The sequence below is a fragment of the Equus quagga genome, chromosome 4 (genome assembly GCF_021613505.1).
Source record: "Equus quagga isolate Etosha38 chromosome 4, UCLA_HA_Equagga_1.0, whole genome shotgun sequence".
Lineage (NCBI taxonomy): Eukaryota > Metazoa > Chordata > Mammalia > Perissodactyla > Equidae > Equus > Equus quagga.
The window spans coordinates 26703780-26729795 of record NC_060270.1 but is presented as its reverse complement, the minus strand read 5'-3'; the positions used below and the strand labels follow the sequence as shown (position 1 = coordinate 26729795).

At 43.6% G+C, this 26016-nt stretch overlaps 2 protein-coding genes across 5 annotated transcripts in view; one reads left to right on the top strand and one right to left on the bottom strand.

The window, feature by feature from the left end:
* PCYT1A (phosphate cytidylyltransferase 1A, choline) overlaps positions 1-4840 on the top strand; it is a 39809-nt gene extending 34969 nt beyond the window's left edge. For all 3 annotated transcript variants that reach the window (XM_046658234.1, XM_046658235.1, XM_046658236.1), the window contains exon 9: positions 723-4840. In XM_046658234.1, coding sequence (XP_046514190.1) covers positions 723-929 — 207 coding nt within the window. In that variant the 3' untranslated portion in view covers positions 930-4840. The remainder of the gene's footprint in view (positions 1-722) is intronic.
* Positions 3245-23388, bottom strand: SLC51A (solute carrier family 51 subunit alpha). 2 transcript variants are annotated; one of them, XM_046658238.1, is made up of 9 exons: positions 23193-23388; positions 22481-22575; positions 11450-11604; positions 10451-10527; positions 9825-9983; positions 9143-9254; positions 8713-8859; positions 6201-6306; positions 3245-5688 (listed from the first exon to the last, which is right to left on the bottom strand). In XM_046658238.1, exons 1-9 carry the CDS (start codon positions 23228-23230, stop codon positions 5552-5554), a joined length of 1026 nt encoding a protein of 341 aa, XP_046514194.1. In that variant the 5' UTR covers positions 23231-23388; the 3' UTR covers positions 3245-5551. The 2 variants fall into 2 exon arrangements, with proteins under 2 accessions (XP_046514194.1, XP_046514195.1); XM_046658239.1 differs by having other exon boundaries at positions 10451-10524.
* Positions 23389-26016: the final 2628 nt, after the last annotated feature.

Genomic DNA, 26016 nt, shown 5'->3' with positions numbered 1-26016 from the left:
GAGGAGTTCTTTAAAACATTTATACATTCTCCTAAATAATTTTGCCTGCTCTCTGTCACCCTCCAAATCTGGTGACCAGGTAAGCGAGTAACCTTGCCCAGCTTGCTTCTACATTACATTATAGATAGAAGGAAAGGAAAGAACAAAGAAGATTAGAAAGAAAGCTGCCTCCAGTACAACAACTGCTGCAGGATAGCTGGGCAAGGTGAGAATTCTGTCCTTGAGGAGTAGCAAGGTCTCTGCAAGCCAAATAAAAGGTGTATGTGTAGCTATTCAACAAGTGAGCCCTAGCTTAGATATCAGGAAGGATCTGACTGTGAGGGTGTTTGGATACCAGAATAGATTATTCAGGGAGAATATGGAATTTTCTTTTCAGAGAACTTTAAAACTAGGATAGGTACCCTTTTGTCTGAGTTAGTTCCTTTGTTTTTGCCTGGAGCCTGGACTACAGACCAAGTAGCCTTTTAAGAATTCCTTTGACATAGAAGTCAAGGATTTGGTGACTGTGGATAGCAGGCGGGAACTCTTAGACAAGTAGTATAGCATAGACCACTTGAGGGAGGAAATTGCCCAGAATCATGGCTGTGTCCCTGTTCTGGCTTACTTGATCATTTTTGACATTGCAGAGGGCACTCATGGATAATTTGAAGTCTTAGATCCTCTAGTGGTGATTTGGGAGGATCTGTAGCGTTTTTTCTAACTCTTCCTTTTGGTCTCCCCAGAAACATATGCTGAAAGAGGGGAAAGGCCGGATGCTGCAGGCCATCAGTCCAAAGCAGAGTCCCAGCAGCAGCCCCACTCGTGAACGCTCCCCTTCCCCCTCTTTCCGATGGCCTTTCTCTGGCAAGACTTCCCCGCCTTCCTCCCCAGCAAACCTCTCCAGGCACAAGGCTGCAGCCTATGATATCAGTGAGGATGAAGAAGACTAATTTTTCATCCCTCCTTTCCTCTCCCCTCCCTCTGTCCCATCACCTCCAGAAGCTCTTTGTTGAATTCCAAATTGTGATCCCAACACTAAACCTAAGGACAGCTACAAAGGAAAGACAATTGGGGCAAGAGAACCTAGGATGGGGAGACCAGACAGCCTGTCCTCCAAGAGACATCACCCACCCATACCAAGAAGGAGGCTGACTACACCTTAGAAGCCTGTTTTGCATCCATATACCCTCTCCATGGACTTTGCTTTACTGTTTATGTTCATATGATCTTGACAGGGAAATTAATCATTTTTATTACTTTTTAAAAATTAATCTTTCAAATGTAGTAAGTAGAACTAATTTTTTGCCCCTGAGGAGTGGGCAGAAGGAAGCGGTATAATACCCAGAGGCCTTTTCTTCCTGATACACTATAGTGTTTGCCCCTTCTTCTGAGGCAAACTGGCTAGCCAAGTCCTTCAAGCAAGCAGTCATGCTGATGGGTGATTTGGGGGGCGAAATATCATATTTTTGGTTTCCTTAAAAAAAAGCTAAAAGCTGAGTTACAGTCACAAATCCCCTAAATGTACTGCTGGTACATGTGTCCATGTGGCTGTGGGAAGAAGGAGATCTGAGCCTAACTTTTCTTACTCCCTGAGGAGTTTCCTGTTGGACCCAATGGGGTCCATGAAGACACTGATGGGGATGGAACCAGACCACATGGCGTCAGCTGCGGTTTTTCTGCTGTGTTCATCTTCTCAGAAAACTCTGTTGCCCAGTTATTTGGGAGCGCTTATCAATCTCTTTCCTGCAATCTACCTTTAAAGAAAGGGACAGTTTCTGGTTACTGTGATTGAGGAGGGGAGTGAGGCAATACCTAATCCTATACAAAATCAGTTTAGATTAATTTTTCTATTGGGAGTAAGTCCCTGGCCCTGCTACTCCTATTTTGATTCTTATTACCTAGCTTTTTACAAAGTACTTTGTAAATGTCTGCAGTTTGAACATGATCTGTTAATCCATGTTGCTCATAGCCATATTGAATATATAGAGAGATGTGCACACAACATAGATGCAAAAGCATAAGGAAACACCCCCTTTTCTAAAGCCTTATCTTGACCTCTGCTCCTCTTAAGAATGTTCTTGTCTGGAACCAGTGCTCCACGTGGTGTTTCTTTTCCTCAGAGTTGCAGCTGGCAGAGATTTCCTCCACTGCCCCTCCAGCAGGCCACAAAGCATGGGTTCACATTACAAGAGTATGGTAGGTTTTCTCCCTCGCCATGTGTGCCTGGTGGTTATGGTCCTGCCTTCCCTGTTAGATTCCCCAGGGGGATTCACCTCTTGAATTGCACATCAGAGAATGCTGAAGCTTAACACTTGCTGTTGAGTGTGAGCTCATTTTAAACCTCCAGCATCCTATAGCTACATGACCTAGCAGATCATCATCCATCAGTAATCCTATAGCTGAGTTCAGAGGGAAATTGCTTATGTCCAAGCCCTACCCTGTCACTCATAAATACCCCTTGTGGGGGTGGAGTTTTAGTGTTTTCAGCTAAGAAAACCACATTTTATCTTTTCTTGTCCCTCTGCTAGGGCTGTGAGCATCTCATAGTCCCCTTCCTAAACACTTTCTGATAAAACCTACTCTTCTGCCTGAGGATCAGAGGCTAAAATCACTGCCTACCTGCACAGCAGGACTCCCTAGGTCCTTAAAATTCAGATCACCCAGAGTGACAGAGCATGGCGGATAGAGGGACAAAGAGGGGGAACTTCTTGTCCTGATGGCCTAGGAAAACTACATTTTTAACTCTTCTCATGAAGTGCTATTTTTGCTATCAAATCTGGTTTACATGAGCTTTGGCTTGGAATTCTTTTTTTTGAAACAGTTAATATTTTCTTACATTACTCAGCTTCATATGATCACATAGTTTAATTTTTCTGCTTTAGTCTTTCCTCTTTGGGAATTCTGCCTATTTCTGTCTTATTCTCCTTAGTATAGAAACACAAGTCACCACTGAAGCCCACCTACTTGTTCCCTCAACGTACACGTTATCCAAGTGTATTTGGAAAGGGAGATGCCTAGAATGTGGTTTTCCTCCCTGCAGTCTCTCCTCTCAAGTATGTTGTCTTGTCTAGGTCCCAAATGTTTGGGCCATCCTCCTCTGCTCTGTCAGTGGGCTGCTTTTGGCATGCCCTGCCCTTGGAATATGACCTCCAGGCTCATAAGCTCTGTGAGACTGCTGGGGCCAGCATGTGCACATGTTCTTGGAAAACTCTCTTGCCCCTTTTGGCAAGCCTCTACTGTTTCGGTCTCCTAACACTAGTATATCTTCAAATAATTTTGATTGGAAGCAAAACTTTTATGGTGTGGCATGTTAGGTACTTTGGGATGAATGTGAGCCTAGGGGCTGGACAAGGATGGGTGGTTGGAAGAAGCTGTTGGGATGATGCATTATTTGATCATTTGTGCCTAATTAAATGAGGTTAGAGGTTTGCATACCATGACCGTCCCTATGATATATAAATCTTCTAATATTAATATTTGAGGCTGTGGAGCTCTTTCTCTGAACCCCATGCACAAAGCAGTCAGCCTGAATAGGCCAAATGTGGCAGAGATGGGAGAGCCTTAAAAGTTGATTGGCTTCAGAGCCTTTGCAAGACAGAAGGAGAATGGAGACAGAAGCCTTGTATCTGGTGCTGAGGAGGTGCCATTTCAGCAGTTACCTTGAGATGCGCTGGGCAGGAAGTTTGTTCTTTTCATACACTAGACTCAGGAGCACTGAAGAATAGAGGTTGAAGCTTTAGGGGAATAGAAATGGATCGTTTGTACTGCTTCAGCTGCTTCTGATAGCTAGAGCTGAAGACCATTATTTTGCTGAGACTTGGGTAAGAAGGTTGGGGATGTGAGGAGGTTGAACATCCTGAAGAGGAGAAAAAATATGAAGGAGGTCAAGAGAACTTTTGACCTTTTGTGATCACTGATAACTTCTTAGGCAGCACCTGAGTTGCTTATTTTTCTTATTTTACTTGCGACCACACAGCTGGTCAGGCAGTCTCTGGATAGTCTCTCTACAATGATTTTTCACAATGCTTTCATTATTCTCTTTTTAGAATCTCTTGATTTGTGGGTAGCTTCCCCCCTCCCCATTGCCTTTTTAATCTTGTTCCGGATCCCTTATCTAAAATCTTTCCAGATCAATTATATTTTGCTGCTTTTCTGTAATTTCCTAAAAGCCATAGCTTCTATGTTTTCTGTCAGCACACACTCTCACCAGAAGCTGAACCAATACAGGTAGGAAAAAAAAGCTCCCTTACCAGTGTTTTTAATTAATGGTATTTTTTTTAAGCTTACCAATATAAGTATGTTTAAAGGCTATATTTTTCAAAGTCATACAATGATTGTTCTTGTTTTCTCTCATAGAATAGATTGTCATGGGATAAAGAGTGGTTCCTAGCTTCTATTTTTCCAGATAAGTAGAACATGTTCTTGGGATTATACTATTAATTGTTAATTTTCTTTAAAAGAAAGAAGGAAGATTTTCTGTCTGCTCAAGTTTTATGTTAGTACTCAGATTGGGGTAGAAAACAAAAGTGCTAAGTTTAACATTAGGATGACTCAGGTTGTGTTCCTTTAGGTATAAAGTGGGCTTTCCCACCCTTCTTTGGGAGACACTGACTGTTTTGAATACAGAGACTTGATTGTTTGGATTGTTTTGTATTGAGGAACCTGAAAAAAAAAAAAGTCTTGGAAAGAAATGCTGCCCTTGGCGTGAATGTTAGCCCCATCACCAGTGCCGGCATCCACAGGGACATTTTCCTCAGTCGGTGTTGAGTATATCATTTTCCTGTCTGAGTGTTATTAATTTGTTCAGAGTTATATTGGCTTTTGTCATTTAGCCAAATAAAGGCAAAGTGGTTTTACCTAATGTTCATTTCCTGTGTTTTTGGCCTGCTATCCATGGTGCTATGTTTTGTGTTTGGGCTTTTACCTGTACTCTCAGTTCCTTTGCTTTTGCGTCCTAATTTGTCTCCTCAAAATCAAGCTCCATGACCATATTATTGGGGGATTCCTTTTGCAGCTTGGCATAGAAGACTCAAAAAGCCATTGTCCCCAAAATGGAGGCTGATCCAGATCTCCCAGGTCTAATGTCATCAGTGCCCTAACGACATATCAGTAAGGGAAAGAGCACCTTCCATCTGTTCTTCAGAAGCCTGCTTTCTTTGAGACTTGGGGCTTGTACTGTTTTGCCTGGCTGAATTCTACTCCAGTTCTTATACCAGACAAACTACCATATACTCTTCCCCCTTTCATTTTCTTTGGGAAAGCTCAGAGTGACCTTTCAGTATACAAGCTTTAAGGGCTAATAATGGCACCCACAGAGGCAGTGTACCCAGTTATAGAGTTTCAAACCCATCCTGTTTTTTTATTATAAAACTTAAAATACCTTTCCCAGGCAAGATCCAACAGAATTTCATCCTATTGCATAATTCATCTTCATCTCTATAGTCAAAGGTAATCTGCCATTTTGTGCTGACAATGGAATCCTTCCCTGTTTGGTCAAGGTTGAGGGACAGTGAAGAAATCTTGTGCTCATCTAATGAGTAAAGTGTCTCTTTCATTGTCCAAGCCATCTGTCTCAGGCTTCGAGGCTCATATCCAGGTCTGGAGAAGGGAAAGGTTCATATCCAACCTTGTCGTCTTTCCTTCGGTAGTACATTCGTGTCAGCACAGTTATCAGAAAAGTCTCCAGTATGAGGAGATGGCAATTCATCACTGCAGCATAGGGTGAAATATAACGTACGTTATGCTAAATTATAGAGGTGGTATCCCACCAGCAGCCCTTACACATGAGTTGAGCAACACTTTCTCCAATTTGTCCTCAAACCAGGACCTACAGATACTAAGCTGTCGTAACTAACATAACAAGTTAATGGTAGAGCCAGAAACAGAACTTGGCTCTTTACCTTCTGCAATCTAAGGCTAGCATTAAACCTCTTTTTTTTTTTTTTTTTTTTTTTATCAGCATGACCTTCTGCTTCCCAACCATCCCCATTCTTCTCCCAGGAGCTAAGGACTGGCCTCAAGCTATGGGACTGCAGCTCTCTTCTCTGTGATTGGAGAAGTCATAGTCTCCTTAAAGCCTCTGCTGGGATTTCTTGGAGATCCCTTTCTGAGTGTTCTGAGCAGAAACCAGGCTGGCCCAACCTCTGTTCTAAGGTCCTCTCTTCCCTGACCCTCCCCCTCTTACTTATCCTGGAATGGGATAGGATCCCCTATGTGCTCACCTTGAGACCTGATCTTAGAGGAAAAAGGAGGTGAACAAGCAATCTGCCCGCCATTGGCCAAGACTGAGAAGATGGCTGGCTGCAGGGCAGTCAGGATGAGGAGTGCCTGTAAAACAGAAAAGAGAAGCGAGGGCAGGGTGGGCCCAGCATCCATGGCTCTGAGGCCGGCTGGCCTGCTGCTGTGCTTGTCCTTCCACTGTACATTTGGCTGACCTTTAGATCAGTGTGGTTACAGAGGGCTGAGACTCACACTTGATTAAAATTTAGTGGACTTTTAACCTTTAGGCAAATTGTAATCTCGTCTTCTACCCAATATTTTGTGTGTGTATGTGTGAGGAAGACTGGCCCTGAGCTAACATCTGCTGCCAGTCTTCCTCTTTTTGCTTGAGGAAGATTGTCACTGAGCTAACATCTGTGCCAATCTTTCTCTATTTTATGTGGAATGCCGCCACAGCCTGGCTTGATGAGTGGTGCTAGGTCCGCACTTGGGATCTGAACCTGCGAACCCTGCGCTGCTGCAGTGGAATGCCTGAACTTAAACACTACGCCACTGAGCCAGCCCCCTACCCAATATTTTTTTGAGAGTTCCTGATAAGAAACAACAAGAACTGATTGGGGGTTTGTGTTTATTTCCCTATCTCAGCTATGGCTACTAATGAGCACTTGATGGATGAAAAGGGTGGATAATTAGAGAAGAGTCATTCCGTCTAGCTCAAGGACCTGAGATCCCTACTCCTAGAATGATGGACAGTGAACCATTAAAGTGCACTTTGAAAAACCTCTGCCATGCCAGGGGCTAGGGGGAGGTGGAAAAGAGGAATTAGTGTTTAATGGGTACAGAGTTTCTGTGTGAAAGATGAAAAAGCTCTGGCGATGTATGGTGGTGATGGATGAATGCACTTAATGCCACTGAACTGTACGCTTGAAAATGGTTAAAGTGGTAAATTTTATGCTATGTATATTATACCACAATAAAAAAAAAAAAGAAGAAGAAGAAGAAAATCCCTGTCCAGAGGCCCCAGGAGCACCATTTGTCTTAGTACTTGCCCTCCCTGAGTATACTTTCCTGAAGCATCAGCCTCTTCTAGGCAGACATGGCTTGTCCAGGCTTCCCCACAGTAATCATGGGGCAGTCACAGGGCTTTTAGCTGTGGCCTCACCCTAAGTGCTTCTGGGGCCCAGATCCTTTCTGCCCTTCAGTCTCTGACTCAATTTCAGGCTTTTCTCTCTTCTGTCTTCCCATTGCCCCTTCAATTCTACCTGCTATGTGCCTGGAGATTCACGTTTCAGAGGCATCTGCTTAGATGAAATGAGAATTTATGTGAAATCACTCTGTTAACTATAAAGTGGTCACTACGCCTTGGGAGCAGGAGACAGGCCCATCACAGAGACAGACAGAATGAAGAGAGAAGGAAAACTAGATTGGGCTAGATGTCATTGCATTTGGTGGAAAAATTATCTTTGGGCTTAGAGAATGAAATGTGTAAAAAGTGAACAAACGTGCCCTTGAGAGAACTTTCAGACAAGGCGTGAAGAGGAAGAGGCAGTGTGATAAGAAGGAATGTGGGTTTGGGAGTTTAGCTCTAACAGATTTCTAGCTCCATCCCTATGTGCCTTTGAGCAAGTCCCATAACATCTCTGGGTCTCAGTTTCCTCATTTGTAAAATAGAAATAATAATGACTCGTAAGATTATTGTGAAAATTTAAGTGTAACGTATGAAAAGTTCCTAGCACATGGTAGTTCATAGTTGTAGCTGTGATACTGTTGGTGGTGATGGATTATAAGGTTTTAAGAAGTAATGGGTATAAAAGAAAAAAAAAGCTAATGTAGAACAATTTAAGGTTTGATAATACACATGTTATGGGTTGAGTTGTGTCCCCCAAACAGATATGTTGAAGTCCTAACCCCCAGTAGCTCAGAATGTGACCTTATTTCAAAAAAGCATCATTGTTTCGGTTAACTAATTAGATGTAATCAGTTAAGATGAGGTCATACTGGAGTAGGGTGGGTCCTTATTCCACTATGACCGTTATCCTTATAAGAAGGGGAAAAGAGACATAAGACACAGACACTTGAGGGGAGAAGGCCGTGTGACGATGGAGGCAGAAATCAGAATGATGCAGCTGCAAACCAAGGAATGCCAAGAATTGCTGGAAACCACCAGAAGCTAAGAAGAAGTGAGGAAGGATTCTCCCCTAAGGTTTCAGAGGGAGCATGGCCCAGATGACACCTTGATTTTGTCTTCTAGCCTCCAGAACTGTGAGACAATAAATTTCTGTTGTTTTAAGCCACGCAGTTTGTGGTATTTTGTTACAGCAGCCCTAGGAAAGTATTACAGCACAGAAAAGAAAAAACTGGGAAGTGACAGCGATCATTTTCAAAATCTCACAGGAGGCTTAAGGCTTAAGAAGATTCCCAGACTCACTTTTAGCCTTTATTAGTCTCACCTCCTAACCCCAATTATTTGCAGCTCTATTATTAACCATCTTTTCTCTCCCAGGGTATAGTTACCTGGAACAGAGCAAATTTGGCTCCTATGTTCTGCTCACCCAGGTGCAGCCTTGCTTGACGGAAAATGATGCCCAGGGACCAGAGAGCCAACAGGGTGGACACCCCAAGGAGAGTGTTGATCCATAGAGCTGTGCTCTTCTCAGAAATCTGGTGCCAGACCAGAAAGTAGTCAGTGATGGAAGCAAGCCCTTTTCTTCTCCTTTTATTTCTCCTCTCCCCTGGTGCGAAAGGTAATAAAAGAGCCCCAAAGCCTTGGCGTATTCCAGTCTCCTCTCCCACTAGAGTCTCTACTTTTCTGCAACCACCCTGTCCCTGGGGCCACCCTACCCCTGGAGCCCTGTATCAGGGGATGTTGGCTCTAGCTATTCCTTCTAGAGCTCAGAGGTATGAAATGAGTCTTGGACTTTGCTACCCCTTACTCCTGGCTTACGTCTGCTGGGTCATAGATGCCATCAGGGATGAGAAACAGGCCCGCCAGGCCCGTTGTTATCCTGAAGAAGGCATACTGGAATGGGCCCAACATCAGCAGCTGAAGCTTTTTCCTGAAGGGAGAAGAGGGTTAGGAACATGAACCAATAAATTACCCATCCCAAGAAGACCTCTCAGTTTCCTCACTGGCCTCCAGGGCTGAAGTTTGGCTGCCATCACAGACACCCAAACGGTTAAATGGATGAGGACATAGGAAGAAGCAAGAATGTTGAGAGCATTAGGAACCCTCTTTCTTATCTCCCACTCACCTCCAGACCAGAATGCTGCCTTCTGAGCAAGAACTATCAGAGTGTTGACCCAACCTCACTAAACAAAATGGGCAAAAGGGGCAAGTAAATAGCCCAAGGCCCAGTTTGCTCTGTGTGACTAAAGTTTGTAGGGGGCAGTGAGCTTAAGTGATGGGAATTTTGGAGTTCTCCTTCTTCTGCTTCCCCTACCCTTGGGTGAGTGCCTAATATGTGGGTCCTGGTGTGGGCTGCCCACCCTTTCATCATTGGCTTTGTTCTATACAAGGCTAATCCCAAGAGGTTTGAAGCAGGGCCGAGAGGGCCAGCAGAGGCTCTTGGGAGAGTGCAGGAAGAGGCTAACCTGTTCCTCAAGCATGCCTCTCCCTCCCGCCTTACCTGGTGAGCATGATTTTGGGGCAACAGGGGCAGCAGCAGCAGCAGGGGCCTGTGTGGATCATCATTGGGGTGTCCTTCAGTGTCCTCATTACTGCCTCCTTCCCCCCAAAGCCTTCCACCATGGCCATCATCAGCAGATAAAAGCACACAGAGTAAAACCTGGAGCAGGGGCAGGGGGAGAGATGGGCCTGGAGTGCACAGAGGGGAGGCAGCAGCCAGCTGAGGGGACACCTTTTGCTGCCAAAGAAAGACAGATTGAAAAGGGAGCAGGAAGGAGTGGGGTTTACTCAGGGGATCACACGGTAGGGAGCAGGCATTATAAATGTGTGACCCAAGAGGAGTGAGAAAGAGGACAGGTTCCAGGGGTCTGGAAAGGGGAATTTCCGGCTGTGGGAATGAAATGGTGACTGAGGATGAACAGAACCAGAAGTTCAAGAGACCTGGATTAGCACAAGTTGGAAAGGGCTAGATTCGGGATCAATTAATTGGTTTGTAGGGATTTATGGAAAGGAAGAGGGATGAAAGAAAAGAAGACACAGATTCTGGAGTCCTGGGTGAATGGGTGAGCAGAAGGGAATGCCAGAAGTAGACCCAGCTCAGAGCTAGGGATGGGGCAGGACACTCACGAGATTATGGCCATTTCCACTAGTGTGAGGGAACGAGGGATCCAGAGACCAAAGCAGCAGAACACAGACACTACCTGCTTGGAAAGGAGCAAGAAGCCAGTTAGAGCAAGGAAGGAGACTTTGCGCTTGCCCTCTGGGCCTTTTGTGGCAAGCGCCCAAGGAAGCAAAACCTAAACATTTGAGGCACCATTATTAAAAGGGTCCAGCTGGAAAAATAACTAATTAAATCAACTAACTAAAAAAATTTTTTTTTTAATTCGGCTGTCAGTTTCTTCTAGGTCTAGGGTTAGAGACAGCAAGTCACCTTGAGACAGGGGCTCTTTTGAAGACTATCTTATCTTATATGCCTGGGGTAGGAGTAGGTAAGTTCATCTTTAGGAATAAATGGATCAAGATCCAACCCTTACTTTTCAACATCCCACGTTATTAGAGCATCTCTGATGACTTGCAATGGCCCAGGCAGATTTCATCTGGCAGGAGAGGACCTCAAGGGCTCTACTCTCCACACCAAACAGACACACAGAGCTCACCACAAAGAAACAGAAGTCCACCTTATGGCCTAGGAGCAAGCCAAAGGCCTCCCTAATGGCTGTGGGAATGAGTTAAAAAGGCCTACAACGTAAGAGTAGAGCTGAGTATGACTGTTGGAAAAATATTCTTTCCCTCCTACACTCTGAGGAGGCACTACTTGTCTGTACAGGAAGCTTGCTTTTAACAGCAGTACTGTGGCAAGGGAGTAGTGAGTGGGGCCGCTGGTGGGCTGAGCACTTTCTCCAGCTGGCTCTGTGGTCCTAAGAATCCAAACACTCCATCCCACTGCCTGTTGGCCTTCCAAGCATGGAGTCCTGATTGCAAACGGAGATCAGATTACAGTCCTCACCCTAAGGTGGAGAAGGCAGCAACCCTTTGCTGCCTTGAATTGTTGAGTTTAGAGGAATTATCAAAATGGTCCCTGCCTCCTCCCCAGTCTCTCCCAAAGGACAAGTACAGGGCCCTCACCGTGGGTGCAGAACTGCTCCAGAGCAGAGTTCTCCTCTTGATGGGACAACGGGTGTTCTTGTACAAGTAGACAGCATCCTCCAGGAAAATGGCAATCGAGCCCAGGGCAAGCAAGGTCAAGATGACTGTGAGGGCAATTTGCAAAGGACCCAATGCTAGAGTGGAAAGAGAGGGCAGACTCCAGTGAGCTGAAGACCAGGACCGAGAGGCAGAAGATGTTGGTTTCCTCACTTGGGTCTAAATTACTTGACCATATGTATAATTATCTGGTCTAGGCTCCCATCCATGCAGAAGAATGGCTTTTTCTTAGACAGAGGGTATCGAACATGTGAGTAAGAAATAGTCATTCTTCTGCATGGATGGAAGATAGACCAGATAATTCTAGGTATGGTAAGGCTTACCTGAACCAGAGTATAGACACCAAAAAAGTTTTTACATAGTTACCAAAAATTTTGAATTAGGCAGTCGGCAGGACCTATTCACTTTTCTTTTTTTCTTTTTTTTTGAGGAAGATTAGCCCTGAGCTAACTACTGCCAGTCCTCCTCTTTTTGCTGAGCAAGCCTGGCCCTGAGCTATCATCCGTGCCCATCTTCCTCTACTTTATACATGGGACGCCTATCACAGTATGGCGTGCCAAACGGTGCCATGTCCGCACCCGGGATCCAAACCTGTGAACCCCAGGCCACCAAGAAGCGGAATGTGTGAACTTAACCGCTGCGCCACTGGGCTGGCCCCTCTATTCACTTTTCTACCTCCAGTGCCAGATGTCATGCTAGCAGACATGGACTATTTACCATTATAATTGAAGCAGAATGTAATTAATGGGATACTTAAGAGCTGTTTAAATTTTATTTCAAAAATTATGTCACGAAACTGGGACATTAGGAAGGAATTTTAACAAAAGTGAAATGGATACAAGTAAAGACCCCGAAGACATTCTTCCCATGTTGGCCTCACACTTAAATGTTGTTCGGTAGCTCTATTTAGTGTTTATTGCAATCAGTTGAGGAATTATTAAAAAGTAACTGTCTAGGCCCTACCCTCAGAGAGCAGGCTTCAATAGATCTGGGATGGGCCCAATAATCTGCATATTTAACAGTCTCACCTGATAATGGTCAGAGGATAACAAACATTTTAACAAATACCAGTGAAGCTCCTGGGGGCTTATCATTGCTAACAGGAAAAAATTAATATGGTCACAATATGTGTTTCTGAACATGTTATTCATCAATGCAACAATTAAACAAATGGTTCTGTGTCCTTCGTGACTAAGCCTGGACCCTAATTTATCTAAGTCTCTTCCCTAGTTGGCAGACTCTCTTCTTTCCACCTCCTGACTGGCTAGATGAGTGGAAGAGGGAGAAGACTGTGAGAGCCCAGTCCACTGTCCTACTGTATTGGGAGTAAAGTATGAGGAAGGTATTGGCTAGTCTGCCCTATATTTTGGTGGCTGAAGGCAGCTCAATCAGAGATAGTACCACTGAAACGAAAACAGGGAGGAAGGAGACAATACCACACTAAAGACTTGAATTGTCATTTGGCTCTGGTGGCTTCACAAGAAGCATCCAGGACAAAGGTGACTCTGTCAAAAAATATCACCTTCATCCTGGTTGTTCTTATTTTGGGGCACACATTTTTCTCTTTCTTTGCTTTATCCAAAGGGAGCCCTTTACCTCTGACCACAGTTATGGTCTAATGACCAATACAGAGGACCTGCCCTTGGTGGAAGGTGGACCTTGGAATCCAGCTCCCAAGCTGGATTTTTAAATTTTTTTATTTTTTTATTTCTTTGAGGAAGATTAGCCCTGAGCTAACATCTGCTGCCAATCCTCCTCTTTTTGCTGAGGAAGACAGCCCTTGAGCTAATATGTATGCCCATCTTCCTCTACTTTATATGTGGGACACCTGCCACAGCATGGCTTGATAAGCAGTGCATAGGTCCATGCCTGGGATTCAAACCTGTGAACCCCAGGCCGCCAAAGCAGAGTGCCCAAGCTTAACCACTGCGCAACCGGGCTGGCCCCCCAAGCTGGACTTTTGAAGTCAGTGGTAAATTTTTTCTTCCTATCACAGGCCAAAACGACAGGATTGTGCTATTTTTTCCTCCTACCCATCCCTTCCTCCACCCACCTCTACTTAGTTAGGATACAGCCCTCTGGGGGACTAAATTTCTGGCCTGGCATCCTATTACTGTTAGCTCTGTTGCCTCTTTCTCAATTACCTCTCCAGACACCACTCCAGTAGGCTCTGCAAGTTTTAAACATTAAAAAACTGGTTGCAGTCCTTTCTTAAAAAGAGACTTTACCTTTTCTTCCTTGAAACTTTGAAAAGATAAACATCACAGAGGACTTTTTTACACAATTTTACCATTATACAACAAAAATGTGTATTTAAAACAGTCATGGGGATACACATAAAGCCTGCCATATATCAAAATAATTCCAGATAGATTAAAGAGATGTCTTTAAAAATCAAGCAAAAAATTGAGAGATAAAAAAAGAGAATTGTATTTATCAAAGCTTTGAAGAGGGAAAACCTTCCTAAGCTTAGGAGCAATCCAAGAAATCACAAAGAGAATGATGGTCAAATTTGATATACAGAGTTTAAACTTCTGAATGTTAAAAAAAAAAGGCAGCAAACAGACTGGAGGAAAGCATTTTTAATAAAAGTGTACTCAAGTTTAAGATATTTATTACATAAGGAAAATTGATAACAAAAACAGGATGCTCTTGCAAATAAATGGGAAAATTATATTAACACCGTTCAGGACATGTGGGAAAATAGTCAACCTGCCTAGTAGTCAGGAAGAGCAAAATAACAATGATATATTATTTTTGTTCTATTAAAAGATAATGTTTATAATATTATTGACTAACAGCCCTAAATTAAAAAAACAACTTAAATATCCAACAAAATTGGAATTATTAAGTAAACTACCCAACAGGTAGTTTTTACGCAGGTGTGAAAAATTTGTGGACGCCATAAAAAGTCTTTGCAAAGAATATGTAAAAATATTTTTTCAAAACTTATTAGCACTCAATAAAAAAAAACATTAACAGACCCACACGTATACAGTCATCTGATTTATGACAAAAGCTCCACTCCAATCCAGGGGAAAAGAATGTTTTTTCAAGAAAGGATGCATGGGTTAATTGGATATCTTTCCAGGGATAAAAAAAGAACATGGACCCCCTCCCTCACATCACACAGAAACACCTAAATGTGAAAGTCAACACAATAAAGTTTTTAGAAGAAAACAGAGAAGTGTATCTTCTGGACTTTGAGACAGGCAAGTTCTTTTAAAATAGGACACAAAAGCACTAATCTTAAACAAAAAAATTGATAAATTGGACTTCCTTAAAATTAAGAATTTACATTTGTCAAAAGAAACCATTAAGAGAATGAAAAGACAAGCTTAGAGAAGTCATCAGGGAAACACAAACGTGAGATGTCACTACGTACTCCCCAAAAGAGCCAAAACTGAAAGGACTGACGATTCCAACTGCTAGTGAACATGAGGAACAACTGGAACTCTCATACATTGCTGTTGGCAGGATCAACAACCACTTTGGAAAACAGTTTAGTAGTATCTATTAAAGCTAAACATATGAGGCCAGCCCGGCGGCGCAGCAGTTAAGTTCGCACGTTCCGCTTCGGCGGCCCGGGGTTCGCCATGTTCGGATCCCGGGTGCGGACATGGCACCGCTCATCAAGCCATGCTGTGGCAGGAGTCCCACATATAAAGTAGAGGGAGATGGGCATGGATGTTAGCTCCGGGCCAGTCTTCCTCAGCAAAAAGAGGAGGATTGGCAGCAGATGTTGGCTCAGGGCTGATCTTCCTTAAAAAAAATAAGTAGAATAAAATAAATTTATTTAAAAAAAAGCTAAACAACACCTACACTATGACACAGAAATTTCACTCCTGGATACATATTCAATAAGAAATGAGTGCTTATAAACACTGAAATAATGTTCATAGCAGCATTATTCATAATAGCCCAATCTGGAAACAGCCCACATGTTATTCAACAAGAATATAGATAAATAAATTGTAATATATTCCCACAATGGAATATCATGCAGCAATAAAAAAGAATGAACTATTGATACATGCAACAACATGGATTAATCTTAAAAACATAATGATGAGTGAAGGAAGCCAGACACAAGAGTACATACTGTTTGATTTTGTTTATATGAGTTGAAAAACAGGGAAAACTGATCTACAGAGGTGACAGAGGTTAGAGTTGTGGTCTTTGGAGGAATGTTAACTGGAGGGAGTATGACAGACTCTACTGCATGCTGGAAATGTTCTATTTCTTGATCTGGGTGGTCGTTTCACAGACGTACATATAGATAAAAATTCATCAAACTATATACTTAAGATCATTACCCTTTACTGTATGTAATGTATACCTTAAAAAAACCGCTTATGTAAACAAAGCAGAATGCAAAACTAGCACAGTAAAATTATAGCCATGTTTAAAGGATTTGATTGGGGAGAGAAAGGTAAAAAAGAGTTGAAGGAAAGAGTAGGGCACTAATAGCTCTATCTTACAAAATGGAGAGTCACGAAAAACTGTCCATAGTCGGCAGAATTAGAAATAGACTATAGCTATAGTGTATAACTATAAAAAATAACTAAAAATATTGACATAATTACATAGAGAGAATGGAAGGAGATTGGCGCAAGTGAGATAAATCCTCATGTATCACAGAGGTACCACAGATGATGTCCAAAATTGATACCCCAGGAGATAATGGTGTGCACATATTGGTGATTTGAAAGTAACTATCAGAAGAATCATCAGCTAAAAGGAGGAGGAAGATTAGAAATGGGAAAGGAGACAGCAGGGGATTGTTGATTTTCATTAGTAGCCCTTTGGTACTATTTGAATTTTTAACCAAGTTCATGTATTACTTTGATAAAATAAAAACATTAAAAAATCATTGCATAGAAAAATGACTAGAAACAGTAAACAAAATTAGCAATGCTGTTTTAGATGATGGGACTGTGGGTGGTTTTGTCTTTTCTGTCTTTTCCTCTTACTTTTTTCTATCTTTTACAATTATTCTATAATGAACATGTATTTTATAACAAAAAATATGTTTTTTTAAAAGGACACATTTTGCCAAATATATAATAATGTGAAAAAATTTATATGATGTCATGCTTGTAAAAATATGGAGTAAAATTGTAGGTAGGGTATGATTTCTACTAATGTTAAATAAAAGCATAGAAAAAGAAAATTACACTGTGATATTTGCGGTGCCTGTCTCTGAGCGGTAGGACTACATACGACTTTTCCTCTTTTTACTTTTCTGTATTTTCATATTTACTTTACTGAACCTGAATTATTTTTACAATAGAAATGTTTAGTTTTAAAAGAGTACGGACGAAAGATAGAAGTCCAAATAGGTGTAAACCAAAATTAATTCAGTAGATTTCTAAAACCAATGTCCATTGTCAGGAGGGGGAGACACTGCTGGAAGCTTCTCCTTGCCCAACCCAGCCCGCCGCACCACCCCCCTCCCCAGACCCCGCCCCCTTGACTCTTGCGCTCATCAGCTCATTGAGAGCTGAGAGCGGAAGCTACACTTTCGCAAGCCGTCAAAGCCAAGACTCCCAGTCGTCACAGTCCTTCACTGCTCTCTCCTCCTTGAAAATCTCCCTCCCCTTGCCTCCCAGAACCGCAGTCCTCCTGCGGCCTCTGACCTCAGCTCTCTTCTACTGATTCCTCCTCTCCCGCACCCTGTGTTCTCCAAACCCGATCATGCTCAAGGCAGCTCAGCTCTTCTCTGGTTACAGAGGTTTAGGATTTCCCTACCACTCTTTCAGACTCCCAGCAACCACGTGAGCTGTTCCCACCTCCAGGACTTTACACTTGGCTTCTGCCTGTTCAGCTTTTCTCCCTGAGCTCCATGTGGCTGGCTCCTTCTCGTCACTGAGCTCTCTGTTTACATGCCGCTGCTCAGCTAGCCTCCCGAGGGCCCCGTGTGATGTTGCCCTCCCCCCCACTCCACCTTCCGCAGTGAGATGATTTATGTATTTACTAACTTGCTTCTTATCGCTCTCCCCATGTAGCGTAAGCTCCACAAAAGCAGGGATTTGTCAGGCTTTTTCTCTGTTCTACCTCCAATTGCCTGGAACAGTAACTGCCTGTGACTATTGAATGAAAATAACCCCATGAGGATTGCTATTGTCATCTCCATTTTATAGGGTTTTTCAGGAAACTAGGCATAGATTGTTAAGCACCGTGTCCATGGTCACACAGCCTGGAAGTGAAGGAGCTGGGGTTTAAAGCCAGGGGTCCTGATGAAAAGCCCATAATCTTAACTGTTACACATGCTCACTCTTGGTGTGTATTCTCACAGACATGGGAGAGAGTGTGGAGTGATAGAAGCAATCAAATGCAAACCTAAAAGGTTAAATTTATGAAGGTGGGGATGGGGCATATCCTGACTGTTCAATACAGAAAGGCTTTTGCAGTTTCTTGTAACTGCTGGCTTTGGTACTCTATTGTTTCTCATACTTGCAGTATCTACAGGCTCCCCTATCCACTTCCGCAGCGCAGAATGTGAGAGAGAGAAGTGCCTGAGCATCCAGAGTTTGACACCACTGCTCTCCATCAAACTCATTTGTCTTCTTAGAAGATTGTCCCCTACCTTATTTTTCTGAAACTTAATAGATATTATGGGGCAACAGTGTTCTATCACCAAAAAATTTTTGGAAATGCCTTAAACAAAGTTAAACATGTTTCTTTCCTTCAGAACATACTGAAGTTTTTAATCTGATTTATATTATTAATTTCCAAAAGGATGTCATAGAATACAGCTTTTACAAAGCTTGTTTTTCTGTGGACTCTTTTCATGAAGCACTCCTTGGGATTAGTGTGCCAGGGAACACACTTTGGGAAATGCTTGTCTCACTGACCATTTTGAATACAATTATAGCTTTAGCAGTTAGCACATTTCCCACTGTCTCGAAATAGTTAAGATTACTTTTTAAATAATGAAAACAATATCAGAGCCTTAAAATTTTGAAAAAGGGGGATGAGGCATAATCCTAGCTAGTTCCTAGCCAAAAATTATTTTCATTTTTGCATATTTGTTACCACGGAGGTTAAGAGCATAGACTCTGGAATCAGAGACACCAGAGTTCAAAGTAAAATTCCACTTACTGCTTGTTCTATGACCTTGGACAGGTTATGTATCCTCTTATTAAATCTCTTAGCACAGCACCTGGTATGAAGTATTTCCTCAATAAAAAAGTAATTTAAAAAAATATCCTGGTTAAAGTGCATACACGTTACATTACTTCAATCATACTGTAAAATTTTGTATTCTGTTTTTACATCTAACATTTCATCACAGCCTTTCAAAAACTATTTTTATAATTATTTTTTAAATTATAAAATATTTCAAAAGTAAAGGAAATAATAGAGCAGGGCTGGCGCTGTGGCACAGCAGCTAAGTGCACATGTGCTGCTTCAGCGGCCGGGGTTTGCTGGTTCAGATCCCGGGTGCGGACCTACACACCACTTGTCAAGCCATGCTGTGGAAGGCGTCCCACATATAAAGTAGAGGAAGATGGGCATGGATGTTAGCTCAGGGCCAGTCTCCCTCAGCAAAAAGAGGAGGATTGGCAGCAGATGTTATCTCAGGGCTAGTCTTCCTCAAAAAAAAAAAAAAAAGTTGAAAAAAAAATAATAGAGCAAACGTAAATATAACCATAACCCATTTTAAAGAGTGTTACCAAATTGCCAATTTTGCTCCAAAAGTTGTTTTTAGAAAAATAAAACATTACAGATGTATCTCAAAGCCCCTGTATATGTCTCCCAGATCCTTTTCCCTTCCTGACCTCACCCCTCAGGGGTAACTACTACTCTAAAGCTGGTGTATATCTTTTCCATTTATGTTTTAATTTTTACAACATATGTACATATTCAACATATGATATTGCTTTGCATCTTTAAAAAGTTTATATAAATGGCACCATCCTGCAAAATGCTTTTTCCACCCAACATTGTTTTCATGATTTTTGGTTGTTTTCATCATGACAAACAAATGATGCAGTAAGCATTCATGGAGGTGTCTCCTTGGCACGTATAGGAGAATTCCTCTATTCCTACACGTAGGATTCGAACTGCTGGGGGGGTAGGAGATGAGAATCGTGAGTGTTACAGATAACTAATCACCCTCCAAAGTGGCTACACCACTTTTTACTCCCACCAGCAGTCTATGAGAGTTCATAGTTTGCCTCAAATTCACCATCACTTGGGAAAAATCAGCCTTTTTTTCCCTATAAGATAGTAATAAATGATATTTTGTTGTTTAATTCGCAGTTTCCTAATTACTAACAAAATAGATAACCTTTTTGTATATTGGCCATTTTGATTTCTTCTTCTATGAATCATCTGTTCATATAATTTAGCCAGTTTTTGTTGGGTAATTTTTCTTATACTGCCTACTCATCCTTCATTGCTTAGAGGCTTGAAAATATCTTTTCCTGATGTATGGTTTGGCTTTTAATGTTGTTTTTAGTGTTTTCAGTTGTGCAGAAGTTTGTTTACTTTATATAGTCAATCTTTCCCGTGATCATTTGTGCTGTCTTGTGTTTTGAGAAATTATTATCTACTCCCAATCATAAAAATATCTTTCTATATTTTCTTTTGTAAAAATGCCTACATTTTACATTTAGGTATTTAATCTGAATTAAAGCTACTCTGGAGCTATTTTCATGTTTATTTATTTGCCATAGGGACAGGCAATTGTCCAGCATCACTTCCTGGAGAATCCATCTTGCCTCCTGGTGTGTGTAGCATCCTTTCATAAAGCCAGTCCCCGAATGGGTAGGGGTCTATTCTGGGCCCTCGATTTTGTTCCATTTGTCTGCTCATCAGGTACAGTTTGTACCTCATTGTTTTAATTACTATAGTCCTAGTATAAGCCTTAATCTCTGGTAGGGCAGGTACTCTCCTTACACTTTTTCAAAATTGTCTTGGCTTTTCTTGGCCCTTCACTCTTCCATATACATGTTTGGATCATTAAAAAAAATCCTGTTGGGATTATAATTACAATCATATCACAGGCATTTCGAAAACAGATTATTGAAAGGTTCAATAGTTCTCCCAGAATAGCTCTTTTTTAAACAGCTTTTAATTTAAGGAACAACACAGTTTACAAATGAAGAAGGAAGGGGTTTCACCACATCCTCCAATGGGTGCCTCTTCCTGACTCCTTGTTTCTGTCAGTGTTATCACCATTGCCCAGATCCCTAGTCATCATTAGAGTCTCTTTTTCTTTCACTTACCTTGTATAGATATTTACCAGATTGCCTGCTTTTCCTTTGAAATGCCTATATTCCCCAACCTTCCCTTCCTTTCCCTGACATTGCCCTGGCTCAGCCTCTTGTCCTTCATGCTGGGCTGGGGCAATAACCTCGCATTTATACCCCTGCTTCTCAAAGCGCTTCTTCCCTGAAGCCACCCTGATTACTGATTAATGGTCCAGATGCACCATTCAGCCCCTCCCAATCCCAGAGCCCTCACCAGCTCCTTCCATCTGTTGGATAAAGTACAACACCTCTGCCTGACACTCATCAGGCCCCACCTTTCCTGCCCAGCCCTCTCGCTTGTCCCCTACTTCCCACCAATAACCTTGAATCCTGCTAGATCCAGCTCCTCAGTGTCTGGGGGACCTGCCTGCTCATTCTGTCTCTATCCCCCCTCCAGCAGTGCCCACTGCCTGCTCTCCACACTCCAATTGCTACCAACACCGACAGTTGCACCTGGAGCAAGGCAGCTCGCCCGACTGTCAGACCCAGTATGGTCTCCCTACTTTGAACATCCCTCTATTTGCACACTTTGTAGCAAAGCAATGTGAGCTCTGTTTTCACAGGGTCAGGTACGGTTTCTCAATCTCAGCACTATTGACACTTTGACCCAAAAAATTCTTTGTTGTAGGGGGCTTTCCTTTGTTTCCAGGCAGCATCCCTGGCCTCCACCCACTAGATGCCAGTAGCACCCTCTTGTTGTAACAACTGAAACTGCCTCCAGACATTGCCAGAAGTCTCCTGGGGACAAAATTGCCTCTGGTTGACAACCACTGATATAAGGGAAGACTTGTACCACCAACTGTACTCTCTGAACAAGAGGTTCCGGGAGCTGGAGGTTGCAGCTGCCCTCTGGCACAAACCACAGAACAGCTACAAGGTATTTCTGGTTACTCTCTGGCAGTTGGCATGTGCTCTGGTTCAGAGCATCTGAAACAGGGCTGAACACTGTCCCAGGCCATGCCTATGTCTGTCTCCTAACGCACATTGACCACATCCTGTTATTCAGAAAGCGTCTGCTCCTTGAGGTGACAACATCAGGAAGGAGGCTGGGAAAGCATTAAGGATACCATAGAGACACAGACTCCTATTTATCAGTGTCTAAGGTGTAGTTAATCGTGCAGTAGGAAAACAAAATAAAACGTAGATATGAACACATTTGCTATAAAGATGCTAGGTTCATTTGATTATTCATGATTTAGGTGTCCAGGAAATAAACTGAGTCCCATCCTCTGCCTCTCACTTTCAAAAGCAATTCAGTACTGGATTTAGTGGGCCAACACTGTCAGAATACTTTTACAGGTTCACTAAGTTTTAAGAATGCTGTTCATAGTAACTACCCCTCTAGAATGATACAGTCTTGAGTCCCTGGATGCCCCTGGGGTCTGAAAAATGCTCCAGGCCAGTGTCCCCAATTTGAATGAGCTTTGAGTCTGGGATTTGTGGGAGGTCCCATATGCAGGTTTGTCTTCCAGGCTGAGGTGTCATTCCCCTTTTTTGACCTACTGGCTCCTTGAGGAGTTGCTCTTCTGCAAGGCTTTAAACCATGATGGACTCTGGGACAGCCATCCTCCCAGGCTCTCCAGGCTGGCCAGCTCAGCACCACCTCTTCTCAGCTCCTCTCAGCTGTGCTGACTTCCCACTGGGATGCTCATTTCCTCCTTTCAGTTCCTTCTGGGGAGGGTCCCTGACTTACCTCTCAGAAGCTGCGTTGCAGTGGGAGGGATTGAGAAGCAGGCAGAGGGGATGCTGTAATTGGTTTTCAGTATCTCCAGAAGATCTGCCGTGTACCTGGAGAGACGTCAGCCTGACTTCAGAATATGGGGACTTGGGGAAGGAGGAGGGTACCAGAAGGGACACTAGTTATTTGACACTCCCTCAAATACTCCTGGGTTCAGGGAGCTTGTCCATTTCCCCTGAAGGCCTCGAGGGAATGGAGAATTGGTCCAGGCTAGTGTGTAAGGCAGGCTGCCACCCACGCCACGGGCAGGTCCGGCTGAGGTGCCCAAAAAGCCCACAGTCCATTCACTCTACTTCCATCGAGGCAGCAGCCCAGGGGCTGGCTAGGGAGAAACAGCGGGGTCCTAGAGAAAGAGCTTAGCAGCCTTGGGACCCTTAGCACCAGAGATGGGTCCCCAGCTGGTCAACATTCTGTGCATGCCCCCCACAGTCCCCACCTCTGGGATCTTTCTCCAGTTGAGGGGCAAAGCCAAGGCTCTTGGGGTCACACACTGGCCTAACCCCACAGTGTCTTTGAGAACATCATGAACATTATCAGTCCCATCTCATTCTGTGTATTGGGAGCCAGAGGGCCCTGGGAGGGAGGGAGAGACAGGCCAGAGCGATAGGGGCAGCTGGCCGCTGCTTAGCAGCTGGCTTCTGGCTCAGGGCCTGCCGCTCTCACTCACCTGGGGTCAAGCTTTATCTGCGTCCTGCCTGACTCCATCGTCTTCTCTCCCTCCCTGGCTCTCCCAGCAGGCACCGAAGGGCAAGGAAGGGAGGGCAGGTGGGGGCACTGAAAGAGGAGGCTCCCGCTTGCCCCGTTGCCTGCTGGCTTTTCTCAGAGGATCCAGGCTGCAGATAGGTGGAGTGGCTGGGTCTTCTCTTCTGGCTCTTCCCCTCTTCGGGCCTCCTGTGCCCACAAGTTCCTAGAGTCTATCTCAGAGTTCACCCAGGAGGAATTTGATCCTCTCAGCTGGCTGAGTTCCCTGGTTCCTGACTCCTCCCTGTCCCTAGGTGTGGTCCCTCCTGCCTCCCTCCCACAAATGCCTTTGGCCACCCCTTGTCCCTGGCCCACCCCCATCCTACATCCCCCGCCAAGGAGCCTTCTAGGGCAGGGGTAGGGACAAAGTTCTCAATCCTCTCTGCAATACCTCCTGGTCAGCAACCCCTCACCCTGGAACCTGTCTGGAGCTCAGGCTCTGGTCCCCTGGAGACAGGAGAGTCAGGGCTGAGGCCTTGACTGTGTTGGTACTGTTGGCCTGGCATGTGGAGGGGAGGACTAGCTGGAAAAGCCAGCTGAGGTCCGTCTGGGTTTCCCAAAGCCTAGCCCACCACATCTTGATGACAGGCTTATCCAGCCAAACAGCAGCCAAAGATGCAGTGAGTGGGAAGGAGGCTGTATTTAAGAGGCAGAGTTGCTGAGTGAGATTTCTGAGCATTTTGACAGATTTTGAAAAGCTGTGCCAAATTATGTGCTTATGAACTATTTTATTGATTGGTGATTTCTCTTCTCTCTCCAAATAGATTTAAACCTATTTGAGGCCAAACACAGTGACCCTAGGTTCCTGGCACAGGGCCTGACTCATACTCAGTACTCCTGTGAATTGGTTGCATGACTGATAAAATAATAAAAATCACAGAAACAGCAGCAGCTAATGTCTGTTAAGCATTTATAGTGCACCAGGTGCTGTAGGAAATGCAACATGTTCCTTATCTCGTTTAAACCTTACAATCACTCTTATAGAATACTATCTTTAGTCCCACTTTGCAGATAAGGAAACTGAGTTTCAGAGAGGTTATGACACCAGGTTAGAAAGGAAACTCTGGAGGTGTGGAGAGAGGCAGAGGGACCTGGGTTAGGGCCTCTGCTGAGGTTCGGGTGAAGATTTTTGATAGTAAGGAAAGGGCCCATGACTCAAGAGAGTCAATTCTAGGAAGGCAGAGGAGGCTCCTGCCCCTGCTGGGCTGGTGAGTAGACATGATCAGAGGAAGCAGTTACTGATGTGGTGCCAAGAGGACTCCCTACTCCTGTCCCAAAGTACCTCAAAATATCTCCCAGGGGTCAAGCAGAATCCTCTCCCTCTTTCGCCCTCCTCCCAAAGTGCACTTCTGGGAACAGGACAATGCAGTGAACCAGGAGTCTCAGGGGCCCTATTACCTGCTAAGATGGAGGTAGAGGCACAACAAAGAAGCAAGGTCACTGACACCCAAAGGGTCAATCACCTCATACCCCTGACTAAGACACAGGCTGACTCAGCTTCCTCAAACCATTTTCACCGAGCGCTCCCTGGGTCATTCATCTCTGGCTGATGAGAGGCTTTGAGCTTAATTGCTCACAGCCCTGAACTTTAGACTTCCCCAGAGCAGATAACAGGGCACTGAGGATGTTCTCTGAAACTTCTTCAGGACAGAATTGGGGGGTGGGGGAGGCAAGAGAGGGGAGTTGAAGAGCAGGAAGGAGTCAGGAAGGGAAGGTGGCTGGGCTGACACTCAGTGCTTCCGCAGCTGGGTAGTAGGCGCTGGGGGACCCAGGGGAGACTGGCTAATTCTCAGGATGGATAAGGATGGTGGGAGGAATGGCAAGGTGTTGGTGAGAGCAAGGGCTTTGGCTCTGATGGGGTACTTCTGGCCACCCCCCCAAAGTCCCTAAGTGGCTATCTTCTGTACAGGGTGATCCATGACTAGTCCAGGGTAATGCCCTGACTCAAGGCCAGCCCATTTATAGCTCAGGTGTGGCAAGAGAGGACGAGCTGGACCAGCCAATCAGATTCTCTTGCTAATTTTGGACTGCTACCTCTCAGACACTGATTTTTAGAACCAAGAAGAACAAAGCTTCCTTCACTTCATTTTTTTGGCTTAATTTTCCTCACAAAATTGTATGATAACGTGATAGGACACCTATCATTTCAGTTTTGGCTTTCTCATTGTAAGGGTCATTTTTGAAAAATCAAAATATAAAACAGAAACATGAGTTTCATTGATTTTCCCCAGGGTTCCTCAATCATTTGCTATTTAGAGCCATTCTCTCTCTTTTAAGAAATTTCTTATTGAGATAAAATTCATGTAACATAAAATTCACCATTTTAGTAATTTTAAATTGGATGATTCACTGTTTATAGGATATTCATAATGTCATGCAACTATCACCATTAATCTAATTGCAGAATATTTCCATCATCCCAAAAAGAAGCCTCATACTTCCCAATTCCTCCTTCCTCCCATACCCTGGCAACCATTAATCTTCTTTCTGTCTCTACAGATTTGTCTATTCTAGACATTTCATCTAAATAGAATCACATGATATGTGGCCTTTTGCATTTGACTTCTTTCATTTAGCATGTTTTCAAGGTTTATCCACGTCATAGTATGTATCAGTACTTCATTCCTTCTCATGGCTGAATAGTATTCTGTCATATGGATATATCATATTTTGTTTTATTTATTCATTAGTTAATAGACATTTGGGTTGTTTCCATTTTTTTGGCTATTATGAATATCGTTGCTACTTTG

Coding starts and splice junctions, on each gene's coding strand:
- SLC51A (XM_046658238.1), bottom strand. CDS start 23,230: ATGGAGTCAGGCAGGACGCAGATAAAGCTTGACCCCAG. Junction 9,984..10,450: donor GTGGAAATGGCCATAATCTC/GTGAGTGTCCTG, acceptor CCCCTGCTCCAG/GTTTTACTCTGTGTGCTTTT. Junction 6,307..8,712: donor CCAAATTTGCTCTGTTCCAG/GTAACTATACCC, acceptor TCTGTTTTACAG/GCACTCCTCATCCTGACTGC.